General features: G+C 39.7%; 1 protein-coding gene across 4 annotated transcripts in view; it reads right to left on the bottom strand.

The window, feature by feature from the left end:
- Positions 1-17589, bottom strand: part of add3a (adducin 3 (gamma) a) — a 56805-nt gene that overhangs the window by 24866 nt on the left and 14350 nt on the right. For all 4 annotated transcript variants that reach the window (XM_021318744.2, XM_021318745.2, XM_012866959.3 and 1 more), the window contains exons 2-4: positions 8863-9001; positions 8112-8263; positions 5820-5900 (exon numbers count right to left, since the gene is read on the bottom strand). In XM_021318744.2, the coding sequence (XP_021174419.2) occupies positions 5820-5900; positions 8112-8263; positions 8863-9001 (372 nt within the window). The remainder of the gene's footprint in view (positions 1-5819; positions 5901-8111; positions 8264-8862; positions 9002-17589) is intronic.

Genomic DNA, 17589 nt, shown 5'->3' with positions numbered 1-17589 from the left:
ATTTGGTTACATCACAGTTGTTAAAACATCAGTTTGCTCTGTCACGTGTTTTAAATGGCGTCCTGCCAGTCATAAACAGGAAGAAATGCTCCACTTCTAAAAGAAAACATGACACTGGACATTTCACAAAGAACCTGAAGCGTGACGCGGCTGAGAGCAGAGAGGCCACACCGGATCATGAAATCCTCGAGTTTAAAACATTTAAGCACAGATAAATGGAAGAGCTTCATGTTAAAGAAGACATGGAATAAGATTTTCATGGTATGATAACCTTAAATAAGAATACACTTATGCTTCTTACTACATTCCCATTAATATTTAACAGAAAAATGCACAATATGATCTATTTGCTATTATTCAAAACAAAAACAAACAATTATTACTACTTCAAATATCTATGTAATAGTTCACTAATGTTAAATATAAAGCATGTATTTATTGTTATTCCGTTTCTTTTTCCTTGGGAGTTGCACCAATGGCTGAACCGCAACCCATTTGCTGTTTATTCCCAGTGTTATTTCTTCATATTTGACACACTGACTGCAAATGTTGTTTTATTTTTAAAATACATAAATAATAATGGCTTCTTTTATCTGTTTCCATTATGCTGGAGATGCACTTTATACATTTGGATGATACTTTATAGCAGACGTCTTGGCTAATATTCCTTTTTTTGATATGCAATAAATGTAAAGGTTTCCAGCAATAAAGCAAAATTAAATAGTTTTTTTTTTTAGAAAGAATGTGTAATTTTGATCAATTGATTTACTTAAAAAAAAATTTAGGGCTGGGCAACGATTCAAATTTTTAATCGCGATTAATCGCATAATTTGCCCGATTAATCATGATTAATCGCATTGTATGCGCAAACTCCAAGAATGAATTCAAAAGAAGTGTAAGGAGCATTTTTATTTTAATGTTCTGCTGCCATATGAACAAAAGTGTTGTAACATTTGTAGCACTTATCTTATTTTATACTGGATATTTTCAACCAATCTGTTGAATTTAGTGCACTAGCTGATCTTTTCTTCATAAGAGAACAGCAAGCACTGCAGCCAAAATATGGCCTTTTTTGACCTGCTGTATATTAGCCAGTCCCTAAGCTTGATGTATCATGAAACTGTTGACTATTATTGAATAATAATAATGTTAGGTTCAGTGTTTTTTTTCGCTAATCCACCTCTTATATATTTCAATCCTTATGTAATTTTGTCTGTGTTGTGTGCACCTGCCTGTTGCTTTAATCCTATAAATTTCCCCGTCGTGGGATAAAAAAGGATTAGCTATTGTTATCTTATCTTAAATAACACTTTTTAATATACTCGGTTGTACTCGGTTCTTTCAAGGTCTTTATTACATTTTCTGTGTGGGCTCCAGTAACATATGATAGATAATATCTACTTTGAAAGGTAACATGAACTGCTGCTGAAGATGAACACTGATCTACCTGGATGTTCCCTGGAGGACTGAAACGCCTCAGTCAGAGACGTCTGTGGGTCTGTCGGGGCAATGAGAGAAGTTTCGTCTCCTCTCTCCGTTTCTGTGGCTCGACGATTTCTTGCTCATGTTTTTTCACGTGCTTAGATAAATTTGTTGTGTTTCCACTGAAATTAACCGGCTTTTTACAAAACATACAGCTTGATTTCATTTACGGTATTAAAATAAAGCCAAACGTGCTAATTCCCCTGTTCATGTTTTTCCGCTGCTGCGGTCTCTCTCAGCTGTTTGTGTGTTAAGTTTGTGTGAGAGCTGAGTGGGCGGGCCAGGCTGAGCCTGCGTGCTGATTGGCTGGCGCCGCTGAGCCATGTACGAGAGGGGAGGGGGAGAATGCTGCCGTGACACAGCGCGCTGCAGTCAGCGCGCGTGTTGACTGACACTGACTGAAAGCATGTGAGAAACATGCGTTAATGCGCGATAGAATAAATATCGCCGTTAATAGTCTAATGAATTAACGCGAAATTAACGCGTTAACTTGCCCAGCCCTAAAAAAATTGTAAATAGATTGACTGAAACAAGCTTCAAATTTGTATCTTCATAGCACTAAATAGAATAGAATAGGTTTATCTAACAGGGACGTTGTACATTATTAGCACTGCTGCAAATAAACCAGAGTTAGACAAAACTCTGTTTCTAATCTGCAGTCCCTGGAAATGATAAAAGTTTAGTTTTCCCCCAATGACCGTCTATGTTTTTAGCTAATGGAAATATTTCCAAGGAGCAGACGGTGTCTTTCTAAGCATGGAAAAAGTGCTGGGGCCTTTGAATCAGCTAGCTGACCGGCAGTGTGTGGCAAGAGGTGAAGGTAGAGGCTTCACCAGTTTACTACATGCCGCATCCAGCTCCAGCAAACCTTGGTCACATCACAACTTATTTTGCATCTCATTAAAAGCGCTGTAAACAAGTTCTAGCTCGCTAATGCTGAGCGGACACCTCGTTTGCAACAGATTATGGTAGGATACATGACACATAAGATTCTGTCGAAAAATCAAAGTCAACTAACGACTAAATTCAGAGCAGTGGACTAAATTACAACTTAAAAACACAATAATCTTCTCTTCTGTCTGAACCCTCGGCCGAGTTGGACAGAAACTGAGCAAAGTTCACAGGCCTGCAGCCTTCTCTCTGACGCTACACCCATCTGACCCTGATGCAACCTCCCAAGTCTTTATTCCGGATGACTTCCCCTTAATCAGCCTCCGTGCTTCTCCTACTCAACCATGTAACTAGAGACCTCAATGCATCAAAACAGACTGAAAGAGGAGAAAGAAAGGAAGGGGGTTGAGGAGATTAGAAAAAAAACAAATAACGACAGCAGTGTAAGAGAGAGAGGCTGAAAAAAGTAACCAGAAAGAATAACACGTCTGACAGAGCCTCCGCTTTGTTATTTTGACCAAGCTTTACATATACGTCGGCTTCCCTCTCATGAAAACATTACTGCTTAACTAAATAAAGATGAATGGGGCTTTTATACACAAATCTAAAAAAGATGAACTGATGTGATCCCATCTCTTTAAATGTTTTTCTCTAAAAAGTCAGGGTTCCTAGTAGTGCTGCAGGATGTCAGGAAAATAATTCAGTCCGATGATATTCCTGAAAATTGCGATGATGATGAAGGTGATAACAATTAGCTCTCCTTTTCTTACCACTTCTGTCTTTTATACAATCTCCCCACCACTCTGAGGAGTTACATCAGCTGTGGGCAATAAGAGCATTTAGAGTCCCACCAACGGATCAAATATATCACCAATACGCCGAGCCTGAACTTATTCAATAGCTGAGTACAAGCAAAAAATTTCATGATCGGATTGAAATGTATTTGGATAAAAAAAAACAATAAAAAAAAAACGGATTATACCGCTTATGTGGGTACACAGTCATTTAATCCACTCATAATCTGCGTGTATATGCACCTGGCTTTATTCAGAATAGATGCTGTGACATAGGCAGTTATCAAAGTTCCCTGAAATAAACCACAGAAGAAGAACATTCGTCTTTGCTGAACAGCAAAAATAGCTAACAAAGCAGTAGTGTACGAGTTTGTTTGTCTTCTGAGCGCCCAGGCTGGACGAGGTTCTAATTATGGTTAAAATGTTACTGAAATAAATTAACAATTTTGAGCTCTTTTAATGTTTTGAACAGAAAGGTTGTATCGGGAGCCCCGACAGCTTTGCTTGCCGTCGTATTTCCGCCACTCTCCAACGCGGAAATACGTCACGTTTACGTCGGGCGCACATGAGCCCTCGGGTCAGTTTGCCACATCCAGAATAACTTGATCCTGACACGTGTTTACATGCATGTCGGATTATCAATCGGCATAAACCACCCATGTCATTCAGAATACAATTTCATTCCCATTGAGTTTAATTCGATCACAATATTCCAATTGGCTTGTTTACATGACGCATTTTTATTCTGATCGGCCCTTTATTTCGATTACTTTTGTCCATGTGGCTAGTAGTTGGTGTTCTGCAATTGCAATAACGCACAGACTGATGCTGTGAGAGATCCGACATGTTGTGCAGTTTACACTAAGGCTACGTTCACACTGCAGGTCTTAATGCTCAATTCCGATTTTTTTGTGAAATCGGATTTTTTTGTGCGGTCGTTCCCATTTCCAAATATATGCGACTTGTATGTGATGTGTGAACTGAATGTGTTCAACCTAAGTGTCCCGCATGCGCAGTAGAGGACGCGATGACGTCACACGTAGCAAGCGTCCTCAGTGTTTGCAGAAGTAAACATGGATTATAATGCTGCCGCGCATTTTGCGGTCAATAATTTATTTTCTAACCGGAGCTTTCTCTCCATTGACTGCTCTTCTCATTTTAGTCCGCTATGGGTGTCGTCTTTCTTCCCGCTTCTGCATAGCAGGACGCAAAATAGTGACGTTTGTCGAGTATCAGTGACGTACAGGTCAGATTAATGCGACCCGGCCGTACAGACACAGGTCGCATTTGAAAAGATCAGATACGTATCGGATTCAGGACCACATATCCAAGTGGCCTGGGTCGCATTTGAAAAAATCCGATCTGTGTTGTTCAGACTGTCATAAAAAGATCAGATCCAGGTCGCATATGGGCAAAAAAATCGGAATTGGGTCACTTCAGGCTGCAGTGTGAACGTAGCCCAAGTTGCCATTTCACTGCAAAACATATTGGTGTTTTTCCCTCACAACTTTCTAAAATTGTTCTTTATTTTTTTTTCCACATGTATATCTGCAGAGGACAGGCTTTATATATAGAAACTGGGGAAAGACAACCAGGAGGGATGGAGGAAGAACACCAGGAAGAAAGAGAATAAAGGACACAACATTTAGACCAGTAGTTTAATTCTCCAGTCCCTGAGCACAGTTGTCCTGCAACGTTTAGATGTGTCTCTGCTTCATCACACCTGACTCAAGTATCAGCTCATTAGCAGAGCTCTGCAGCGCTTTCCTGCATGCCAGAAAGAAAGGTTAGTCATTTGATTCAGGTGTGTAGGGCAAGGGGCACGTCTAAAAGCTGCGGGGCCCCGAGCCTCGAGGATTTGAGTTGGAGACGAGAAAGAAATTGACGGGATAAAGTCTAGAAATACAAATGTTTTCCTTACTTGCGTCCTTTTTCTTACTTATCAAGACGTGAAATACTGAAATCAAATTCCATATTTGTGCAGACCGTATATTTTCTAAAAAAAAAAAAAAAAGTTTTTATCTTTCTCAGCCACTAAAAAGGTTCACTGTCCAGCACTGCAGAAAAAAAAAACATCAACAAAGATTATAATCCCTGTGTGCCAACCCGTCCTTCAGGTTAGACAGAGAAAATAGAGATAAAGTGTGAGGGCAACAGTACACAGACCCATATTACTAAGAAAACAGCAATACTGCCTCTTTTCCAAGTGAAGAAACTCAAATAAAAGACTGAACGCATATATTAAGCCTACTAGTCAAAGAAAAACAGAACAAGAATAAGATAAAGCTGGTCATTAAACACCTGACTGTATTTACTCAGATGTCTGAGATAAAACATGGGCGCCGTGCCTTCTTTGAACCGAAACTATACAGATCCAAACTTCCTGTTTCTATCTGCTGACAGACAAAATACAAGCTACGGTCTCACTACTGTCAACATGAGAGCCGCCAGGGACTCTGGACCGGACAAATACAGACAGACACAGAGGAAATCTTCTGCGAATGAAAGAGTCAAATGACATGTCACACGTTTGCAGAATTAAATAAAGTTAAGGAAGTGAAAAAACATCACCAGGACACCAACAGTAACAACTCCAGAGCAGATGATGCAGTAACATTTTAACACCAGACTCATTTTGGCCAAGTTTCTTACCAGGTTGGATGCAGAGGCTTCAGCGAACGACAGACCTCTGGGGATGATGAGTATGTGCTCTTGTTCTTTACTCACTCTCACCTAATGGGAAAAGGAGAAAGGTTACATTTTCCTATGTTCTTTTTAAACAAAAGAATAATACATTTAAACTTCTCTAAAATCCTAACATAAAATCAGGAGCCAACGATAAGACACTCATTGGGAAGCTTCTCTCTGTATGCTATTTCCTAAAAGCTGCTCTGCAGTCAATGGCTGGTTGCTAAGAGCTGAAAGAGCGCTGCATTCGTTTTAATTTGGACATTATTAAGGTATTCGCTGTCTACAGATTTTTTTTTCAGTCAATTTGGTACCAGCATTAAAAAAAACATATTGGGGTTTTAGCATGATTTACAATTTTCGGTAATGTGCCCTACATTTATATTTTTAGCGTTTTTTTTTTTTTTTTAATATTTGTACATGTTAACCCATGACTCACTAAGTCTATTAGCTCAGTGTGTATACACAGTGCCAGCAACACTTACTCACATCCTTGGTAAAAATGAGTAGACTATGACTAAAAACTAAATTTTTCATTGCGGTAGACTAACAGTTTTAAAATATTTAAAATAAATTCAGCCCCTAATTTCATTACTTCTATTCAGTTGGGAAAGAAAATCTCATCTTCAGAAACAATTGTTGTTAACGACCATTACTGGCTTCTCTATAAATCTTATTAAATGCAATGGAGGGCATTTTGAAAAATGTTACCACACTTCTTTGAGTTGATCAGAGTTTCTAGGAACTTCTGATGCATATTAGATGCTCCAATATAATCACTCACCCCTACAAATCATCCCCTCCCATGGTCACATGTGTATAATGACAAGCACCAAGACGTAGAGTCTGCTTCTACAAACATTTGGGTCAGGAGCTCGGTGAATGCCAGCGTTGGATTATAATAGGCTGGCACCTGTGCAATAAAAAAACATAATTTCCTCACTACTAAATATCGCAAAGTATTGGTGGTATTACAAAAAGATGACGGCGTCCGTGAACGACAGCAAGCGAGCCGTTAATAAGCCAAGTCCAACCCTAGAGCTGCAGGAAAACGGTAAAAATATAATTCCCATGATCCCACTCCTTTCCTACCATCACAAATAAAAATATGTAGTTTGTTCAACTAGAACAAACTTTGCTGGAAACGTCTGATTTCGACAACTGAGAGAAATGTTAAGGTGTTCATCAAGAAAAAAAACCCCACTCTTGATGGGTCGGGTGGGGAACAATATAATAATATAATGCCGAAACACCTTTACCAGCTATAGCAAGCAGAATTATAATAAAACTATGACCAACAAAACATCACATACATAAAACTAGATAAAAATAAAATTAGATAAAATAGAAAATATGTAATTAAAATAGAAAAACTAACTTCTCAAACTGAGTGAAAAGCCAAGGCGAAATAATATGTTTTAAGAAAAGATTTAAAAACAGAATTTATATACACAATCAGCATAGTTAAGTCTTTTTTAAACTTGTTTTTCTATTTGTTTTTTTTAGACTTAAACTTAGACAACTTTATTGTCATTTTGTATGACAGTGCGTACAGAACGAAATTCCGTTTGCACACAGCTTGAAAAATCACAGTAAATTGCAGTAAATTACAGTAAATTACAGGATAAGGTGCAGCGGTGATTTGTGTAAACAATGTAAAAAACGCAGGGGAAATAGACAGCGTGCGATTCACAATGTACAGGTGAGTATTATTAAGAACTGTGTAATTTACGAATGTGGTATACAGTCCATTTGTGGCTTCAGCAGTTCAACAGTCTGATGGCAAATGTTCAAATGTGCAGATATAGTATAGTTTTTAGTGAGACATATCTTATCAATGGAGGAAAAAATGGCCTATTGACTAATTCTGGTGCATTTGCAGCAATGTTAATTAATGTAGATTGTCCCGGTTAAATAAAAGGATCAATAAAATCAGCCTTGTGAAGGGAGTCTAGATGATCTAGAGACACTGTGCAAAGAGGAATGGCCAACGATCCAAGGAGCTTCATGAAAGGTTACGGGACAGAGCGCTGAGATACCGGCAAAAAGGACGAGCATTACTCCAAGTGTTCACAAATATTAACAACAGCAATTTTTGTTAAACATATGTGTGTTTTTTTTTAACATGGATTTCTTGCCCCACTGATTACACGCATAGAAATTACAGCTTAACTGTATTAACTGAATTTACTTCAAGGCTTTTCTACACAGCTCCACCAAATGTGCCAGGCACAGCGGCGTTTTCTTCCGTCTTACTGTGATGTAGGAGTTGGCGAGGTGGGCCCAGCTGAACAGGTCCACCAGCCTGTAGAGGCTGGCCAGCTTACAGCGCGTCAGCTTCTCGCCCTTCACCATAGAGGAGGACTCCACCCCGTACAGGTCGTTGATGGGCGTCACCATCCCCAGACCTGGAGGACGGCAGTAACAAAAGAAAAGGCGGGTTAGAAAGTGCTGTTTGTGCAGACGAGGCGGTTTTCAGTAAGAAAAGCGAACTTCACTCAGGAAAAAAAAAAACATCTGGATTTTTATCTACTGATCCATCTGACCCATCTGGCTCCACACAAGAACCCCTAAATCACTCTGTGATGTTATTCAACCCCAAGCCCCCTCCTCCCCGGCCGTCAGTCTGAGTATCTGTTAAGGAGGATCTGAAATGAACTGCTACATTGCCTTTGACGTCTAATTCTGCATTAGTCGTGCATTCCTGGGCTCTGATTGGAAGCAGACTTCACATGTGGACGCTTGGACAGATCTCACGGAGGATCAAAACCCCGGGCAAGTATTCCCAGCTCTTCCGGAGTCTGGAGTTGGGCCGTCTAAGAGCATTAATGCCCTCGAGCGCACGAGCCCGTGTTTGGATATGGATACTGGTGCCGTGACATTTTTTTCTTTTTGTATTCTGAGGGCCGCTCCAAAGTGGATGCTCTCTGGGCAACAACAGCTTGTTCTTGTGAAGCCTTGGGTCTGGGTCCCCTGGGTAACGAGCCGCGGCGCAACAAGCACTTACTGAGAGGGGAGGCGTTGAAGCCGGCCACTGAGCTGGCCATGAAGAAGTCGGCGATCTGCCGGAGGGCCAGCAGGCCGGTCGGGTTGTTCCCCTTTCGCTGCTGCTCCTGGATCAGGCACTCCAGCTCCTCTTTGAAAGCCTTGGGAGATAAAAAGAGAGACGAGCTCAGCAAAAGTCGTGAGATCACAAATCTGTGTTAAAATACTGATGCGTCACTCAAACTGGGTTATCTATTGCTTTTTTTTTAGAGAAGCTGGTGAAGAAATGAGAATTGCACATTTTTTCATTTCCCAACTCCCCACTTTCACATACTTTAAATTTCTGCATTTCCCCATTCCTCCAGAAGTTTTTAAATTTTAGACCTTTGAGTACAAAATAAAAATTAACTGTTTCATTAATAATTGGACTCATTAATTAAGCCACAGTTTTTGAGGCACTGTGGCTTGATGGATTGAGTAGTCGTCTGGCAATCAGACTGTTGTGTGTTCGATTCCAGCTTCCCCTTGCCACATGTCGATGTGCCCCTGAGCAAGGCACTTAACCCCAAATTGCCTACCGAGCTGCGTCTCGGTGTATGGGGAGTGTTGGCCTAGTGGTTAGAGCAGCGCGCTTGCACTCAGAGAAGGTTGCAAGTACCCGGTTCAATCCCCAGCGCCTGCACTCTGGGTCCCTGAGCAAGACCCTTAAGCCCAGATTGCTCCCCGGGCGCCGCACATGGCAGCCCACTGCTCCCCAAGGGTGATGGGTTAAAAGCAGGAAACAAATTTCGTTGTAATGTATGTTTCAATGACAATAAAGATTATATTACTATTACTATTACTAATATCCTTATTTGTAGGCTCCACTAAACAACACCATGCTGAAACTGATGCTCTGATTTTTGAAGTGTGGCATGGCTCCATTTTACAACTTTTTTACCTCAGACCAGCTCTATGACGCAATCTGGAACGACTGAAGTTGCCAAATAACGGCTGTAGTATTCTTTAATAAATACAAGTTCTTTAAACTATGTTTTCTTTTGCTTTAAGAACATTTGTACCTTCATTTCATTTGTAACAGCTAAAAAAATAACACTTTCAATTATTTGTTCTGCATTGTAACCAGGAGTGGGCACGATGGTTTTATCGCTATGCAGAAAATGTTCTTATGATAAGAATTTGTCTTTATCATGAAAACGATAAATTCAAATTAGCCGTTTCTGAAAACCCCAAAAACTGCCAGCATTGTAAGTTAAACCAATTTTTTTTCTTCGCATTTTGGTTCCTTGCGAGCAGTAATGAATATCAATAAATAAAAAATAATTAATTGTAGTTATTGGGTGGGGTTTAGTGATTAAAAATTATGTACACTACTTTATGTAGCTAGTGTCCTGATGTAGCCTATTTTGAACTTTTTTTTATATAATATATGTTCTAAAATATTTTTTTTAATCACAGCATTTGTTTCTGGGGCTATAAGTAATGTGACATGCAGTCACAGCCATCAGTGACTTAAAAAGACTGCAAGAAGCTATAAATAGTCTTATGTCATCCCTTTTATCATTATCATAATAATACCCCAACGTATCATGATCAAAGTTAAAGTCTTTATCGCCCACACCTAACTTTACCCACACTTGGTTTAAAGACTACAGGATCCAGTTCCACCTGAATTTAAACTTGTCTAAAGTCCAAGAAGCCGTGAAATTGAAGTTTCTATATTTTTGAATGACTGTCCATTCATTCTATACATAAGAATCCAAATTGCTGATGGGTAAAATATCAAAGCAAGGTGCTATGTGTCAAATCAGTTAAAGACTGTTTAAAACCAAAACAATGCAAAAAAAAAAAACAACATAAAATTATAGACATTATTATATATTTTTTCCCTGTAAAAAAATGAAAATGAAAAAAAGTTCATTTCTAGACTTGGAAAAAGTTTAAACACATTTTTTATACTTTTCCAGACTTTTCATGCAGGAACCCTGAAATAAATCGTATCTTTCTTACCACACAAGCACAGCACAGGCAGAGGTCTGTGTCTATGAGCTGATTTCTTTTTAATTGCAAGCCTGAATAAAGCGTGCTGCCAGCTCTTCTATAGGCGGTGATGCATGGGGTGGCGGTGCTGCCTAACGTTGTGGGTGTTGGGCCAGCTTATGGGTACATCTTTTCAAACGGGTACGTGGCACACAGAAACAATAGTTACTGAGTTTGTTATTTATTATTTCATTTCAATTTTACCACGCAATGCTTCTAGTCATGCTTCTGCACACTATTGTACTATTATACTGGAAATGACTAGGATTTTAAGTGCTGTGATTTTTTTATGGAGGTGTGAATAGAAGGTTGGAACAAGTTATTGTAACTTCGTTTGTTGTTAATAGGAACACTTGTTCAACCATTCAATCCGTTTTCTATACCCACACCCTGGCCAGGTTGTGGGTCCATCCAAGGCCACACCCTAAGTAGGGTACTTTAGAGAGACCAATTAACAGCCATGTTCTTGGATTGTGGGAGGAAGCCAGAGTACCCAGAAAGAACCCAGGTTTGAACACAGGACCTTCTTGCTGCAATGCAACAGTGCTACCTCTGTGCAGCTCTTATGTAAACATACAAATGTTTAAATAAAAAGTTGCTTGTTGGAATGAGGTTTCACTGTATTACCTTTCATGTGGGACTTATTTGCAAATACTTGATTTGAATGAGGCCGGTATTAGGGCATAACATTTTTTATACGGGCCTATAATGTGCTTTCAAAAATGAAATGAAGAAAAGCTTATTGGCAGAGATAGTCGTACTAGTGGAAATGCAAGAAGGATAAATGGACAGGTTGGTGAAGCGCAGGTCACTGCAAACAGCCAGATGACAGAGTAAAGTAGGGACGACCAGAAAGAAGCCATGTCAACAGGAGCAGCAACGATTGAGGAAGATGTGTTAATCATAGATTAGAAATCCTCCATGGGTGTCAATCTGACTCCTCCTTTAAAGAATCAGGATTGGCTGGACGACAACAAGATGTGTCGGGATTGGTTGTCCAGTTATCTCACTCTTCTACGTAGTGCCTGGCTTCCTGGTATGTGTGTGTGTGTGTGTGTGTGTGTGTGTGTGTGTGTGTGTGTGTGTGTGTGTGTGTGTGTGTGTGTGTGGCTAATCCTCATGTTCAGCCCAGAGCTATCTTTCTGGGACACCAGATACTCTGCTGCATGCTAACAGTGCCTTCTGTAAAAAACGCAAAAACAAAACACAGCTGCGCAAAAGGAACACGCAGTGCAGTGATTTTAGGTTTCAGGTAAATTTTTCTGCAATTTGTTGTTAAATGTGAAACGTTTAAAGAGCAGTTATGAGACTTGTGACGAAATATGAAAGCTTGACATGAATAGGTCAACCTGGAGCCCGAAGCCGCAGAGGTAACTGCATAAAACACCGCATCAGGTAAGTCCAGGTAGTCTCTATGTGACTTTCAGGGAGGTGCACCAGCCTTTGTTTACCTGCTAATGTCATTAAAGCTGGGACTAACGCAGAGGATTACCGAGATGGACCGCTAGTCAAATACATACCGTCCAGGTAAACTCTGTCAACCTGTGAGTTTGAGATGCATGGATTTGGTTTCTCCTCACACAAAAGAACAAACGTCTATTTCTTTCATTACGAGCGTTTCTAAATCACTGTTTTTAAATAAAAATTAAAAAATGTTTTCCAATCACATCAACAGCTTATCTGGACCACCATTTTAAAAGGAAACATATATCTGGATTTGTTTGAAGATACAGTATCCCTGGACATACGGTCCCCTTCACCCTGTTTGGTACCTCTAACAAACATTTATAAAAAGGCTAAAGAATATTTCTTTCTTATTGCAGTAGCATAATCCCTCAACTTGGAAAATCTGCCCCCCACTGAATAAATGTATTTTATTCAGTGGGGGGCATCCTATATTTAGAAATAACTGTTTCGCAACACTTCCCAATGTTGTTCCCACAATCTCTCTTAATCATCAAGGGTCCTTCCTTACGCTCCCTTTTCTATTGGATTTAGGCCTGATCAGTGAGACAGCGATGATGAAAGGATGAATTTGTGTCTAGTGAACCCTTTAGTTGTTGATCTGGTGGAACCTTTTTGGTCCTTATCCAGTTGATTGGTTATGTAACGCACTAACAAGGCTCCAGCAGCCTTCAGTAATGAAACATGCTCACAGCATAACAGCTTTTTTCCTAAGTAAAAGTGGGAATGAGGTAATGATTTTCATTTTCTGCTTCACACGAACCACTCGAGGGTTTTTTTTTTTTTTTTTTCACAAAAAGCAAAATCTTAGTTTTATCTGACCAAAGCAAACAGTTCCCATTAAAGTCCCAACAAAGTTGAGAAAACTTCACACTTTTACATTTGTGACATGTGGACAGATGTTCTAATAGTGGCAACGGAGACCCGGTGACCCTATGATGCCACTCTTTAAGCCTATCGCTCATGTCATGTTTTTACCCCAGGGAAACAGAAAGCCATGGATAAAAATTATTTGGCTGTATTTGTTCAAAAAGGACTATTAGGGATAAGCTTACCTACAATTATGCACATTTTTCAAAGGTTGGGCCCTATAACCATCTTCAAGGAGAAGTTATGGTCCTGAAATTCATTATTACTTTACTATATATATATATATATATATATATATATATATATATATATATATATATATATATATATATATATATATATATATATATATATATATATATATATATATATATATATCACTGTTTTTGATTAACTTCCTTTCAGATTCTTTAAACAAAGCTCCGGGCTCCAGGTAAGCTCCTGCCTGCTCATAAATAAATTTTTTAAATCTCTCTTGGAAAAAGATGCGTTCACAGAACCGCGGTTGAAAGGTGCTACACAACCGGCTGCCATTAAGAGAAACCCTTTTTCAGTAAAATCCTAATTTCCATCTTGCTTTGTTCTTTTTTCTGCAACTGAGATGTTTTTCACCCATTTCCTGGTCTATAGACACAATCTCAAGAAGAAAGCACGTTGTTTCTGCTGCTGTATTAATGTGGCCTAAATTTGGCTAAACATTCATGCAGGTTTTCACCAGCCGGGCCTCCACCTACCCATTAAAATTCCAGGCTATGATCTGGAAACGCCCCAACTACAAAAAAAAAAGGTTCTTTGCTGCCCATTTGAGAGTACTTAAGTATGACAAAGTGATGAATGGCAATAAAAACATTTCATCATAAGTATTCCCAGCTATCAGATATATATATTTGACTTCTGGTACAAAGTGGTGTATAATAAAACCCTACAATTGAGTCATAGTTAACAACTTGCGGATGGAGACTGAATAGAAGAGAGAAGACAAAACAGAAAAGTGACAAACTATGATACCACATTTCATACCTTTAACTGGTCATAATAATTAGTAAAGATGCACTGAGAAGTCTGCTGGGGACTGGAAACTGCTAAATGATGAAATAATTAGAGACATCTATTAAGAAAACATACTTTCTTTAAAATCAGAAGTATACACATATTTCCTTAGTATTTGATATTCGCCATTAAGTTGTATGACTAGGGTTAGAGATTTAGTTTCCTTCCACAAGCTTTACACCATAATCTGCCCCCCGCACTCTTGTATGCAACATTAATATTTAAAATAAAATGGTAAAAATAAGGCATTGCTTCTTTCAGCACAGCTTGTCTCTGCCTGCACCAGGATTATATGTGTTTGTGTGATAGAGAGAGGGGACTTGCTCCAAAGTTTGTCTCATAGAGTTAAAATGTTGAGCTTCATGATATTTTTGCTTCAACCTTGGCAGGAGCAACGAGAATACTTTAACACCGCTGTCAAATTATTTTTATAGGTTGGATATTGCTTATTTGCGCTGCTCTTTGGTCAGAGGATTTGGACACACTTGCATACAACAGAGGAACGTGGCTCCGTCAGGCATCTGGATATTGTGTCCAAAATTTAAATAGACCTATTGAGGGCCACATTTATCTTCCTGATATATTTGCTGATTTCTTTTCCCTTTCCCATGGTGTCACACGGGGACGCTTTGGCATCTAAAATTCGTCTTGTGACAGAAAAGTGCTATATAAATAAACTTGCCTTGCCTTAAAATACTGTCACGGGGATGCCTGCAATGAATACAAATGTTGTGAATTGACCAATCAGAGGCTTACTAAACAAGATGTCCTCGTTTTAACTTTTCCACACTGCCTAAAATCACAGTAATATATGAAATCTTTTGAATAAAAAAAAGTAAAAAAACAATTCTCTGGAAAACAACAGCTAGAAAAGCCCTGTTTAAACTGTATGAAACAGAAAAAACAGAGATGAGAAATCTACGCACAATCTCAGGAAATTTGTGATTAAACAAGAAAGTAGGTCAAGACAGTTTTTTTTTATGCGCTAACACCTCTAGTGGGGTAACATGAAATATTCATGTCTTTATTTTATGACATGCTCCCAGCAGAGCTGCATGCGTGCACAGAAACACGTCTAACTCGTTAACTTCCCCTGTTCTCTGCCCCCTCGTCTACCCAGTAACCCCATGAGAAAGCTCCATTAATGTACCACCGACAGAGCCGGGCCTCGGGTTTTATGCTTCTTGTGGGTGTGTTTTTTTTTTTTTTGTAAAAAAGGAGAGCAGCCCAACCGTGTCGGGACACATACGGTCCCAGATCACTGCTGGTTCTGAACGCAAGCCAGACATTCCTCGGTCCCTAAGTGAGGTCGCCTTGGCAGCTGGTTGGTTGCGGATGTCGACAGGGGTGCCCTTTTTTTTTGTTTGTTTGCAGTTTTTGTTGCTGAGTGAGAGTGTTTTAGATACAATTGTGCCGACTGAAACTGAAAAAGTTTGCAATGAGAACTTGTCGCTCCAGACCCGACGAGATAATCTCTGTTTATGGTTTCTACTGGAGAGTTCTGACTGGTTCATGCTAACAGGGTGCTTTGAACTGGCTGCTTGTGGAAAGTGATCACTCCCGACCATTACGTTGTGGGCAAGTTGTGACAATTACAAGTTAACAGCATTTTAAACCTTCATGACAAAGTCGTCAGCAAATGTTGGCACACAGTTGACTCTAAATACAAGCTTTGTTTGGCATTCAATTTCCCAGACTAATGTCCATTCTGACAGGGTTGGATCTTCAAGAAGCGCTGAAGGAAATAGCTGGATTTTAGTAGCTGACAAGTAATAATTACCTTGAATAAAAGTATTAGGAGAGCTTTGGAATAGTAAATTGAAGGCCTGTAAAACCAAAACAATGAGCTGAAAATTTCCGCAAACCATGCACATGAGGGGAACTGTGCCAGGTAACGTTTTTCTTACGCTGACCAATTTCATGTACGGGTACACCACAATAAACGATCTAAATCAGCAGTTTGCTTAAAAAGGGGAGCCTAATATAATTAACAGATTCAATCACAAAGAGGTATGTATAGGTTTGCATACATTTCTGCATGGAGGAGATCAGCCTTTGTTTCTGTTGAGGTTTCTTTAATTAGCAGTTTTCAGCTCATCCGCATTGTTGGCTCTGGTGTCTCTCCTGTTCCTCTTCAGAAGTCCCCACAGACTCTACGGGATGTGCCTTGAGATGACATGCTTAATGAATTGGCGCCATATAAATAAAATAAAATTGAATTTAATTGAACGTGGGTCAGGTGAGTCAGCTGGCCAATCAAGTGGAGTAACACCATGACCATTAAAGCAGGTATTGGTAGTTTTGGCAAAGTGGGTGGGAGGTGAGTCCTGCTAGGCTACGTTCACACTGCAGGTCCTGATGCTCAGTTCCGATTTTTTGCTGAAATCTGATTTTTTTGAGGTGGTCGTTCATATTATTATTAAGTGCGACCGCTGTCATACTGCATGTGCAGATAACAGAAAGTGACGTTACAGAGCAGCACACGGTTTGCAGAAGAAATGGTGAACGTAATTGTTTCTAGAAGTGTTAAGTAAAGTTTGTTTTTAAAAAAAAAAAAACTTGAAAAGGAAAAAAAAAATGCGGATACCAGCCGGCATCTCTCCTTGTTATTATTAGAAAGCCGACGATATTAAGACCACATCACGGCAAGACTACGTGAGGTAAAAAAGAAAGCAGCACAGCTATTACTGGTCTTTTATGGAGCGCTAGCTGCTGCTGCTGTGTTTGGATGTGTATCAAGAGACAGGAGAGTGACATTAAAGATAAATGCGACATGACTTTTCAGACTGTGGATGCTTTGAAAAAATATCCGATACGTATCGGAATTAGTACCACATATGGAAGTGGCACAAATCAGATTTTTTTGGGGGAGTGAAAAGATCGGAATAGGTGCGAAAAAGACAGATATGGGTCGCATTTCCCTGCAGTGTGAGCGTAGCCCTGGGCAATAAAATCAGCATCTGAATGAATCTTGTCAGCATGGACTGCTCTAACATTTCCTGGCGGACACCTGCACTGAATTTGATGAAACACGGTGGACCAACCCCAGCGGATGACATGGCAGCTCGAGTAATCACTGGCAGGTAAACTTCATAGCACATCTGGAATAAATCGGACTCTGTGCCTCCTGACAGCGGGAGCTTCCAAATGAAATGCCAAATGCACTTTCATCGAAAAAGAGGACTCTGGACCACTGACCATCAGTCCAATCCTTCTTCCAGGGACCACAGACCATCAGTCCAATCCTTCTTCCAGTCCAGGGAAGATGCTTCTGACATTGTCTCTGGTTTAGGGGGGCTTAACATGATGTTACAGTTGTCGCCCA

This window comes from Fundulus heteroclitus, chromosome 5 (assembly GCF_011125445.2).
Source record: "Fundulus heteroclitus isolate FHET01 chromosome 5, MU-UCD_Fhet_4.1, whole genome shotgun sequence".
NCBI classification, from domain to species: Eukaryota; Metazoa; Chordata; class Actinopteri; order Cyprinodontiformes; family Fundulidae; genus Fundulus; species Fundulus heteroclitus.
The sequence above is the reverse complement of the archived record's forward strand: the minus strand, read 5'-3'. Positions and strand labels throughout refer to the sequence as shown.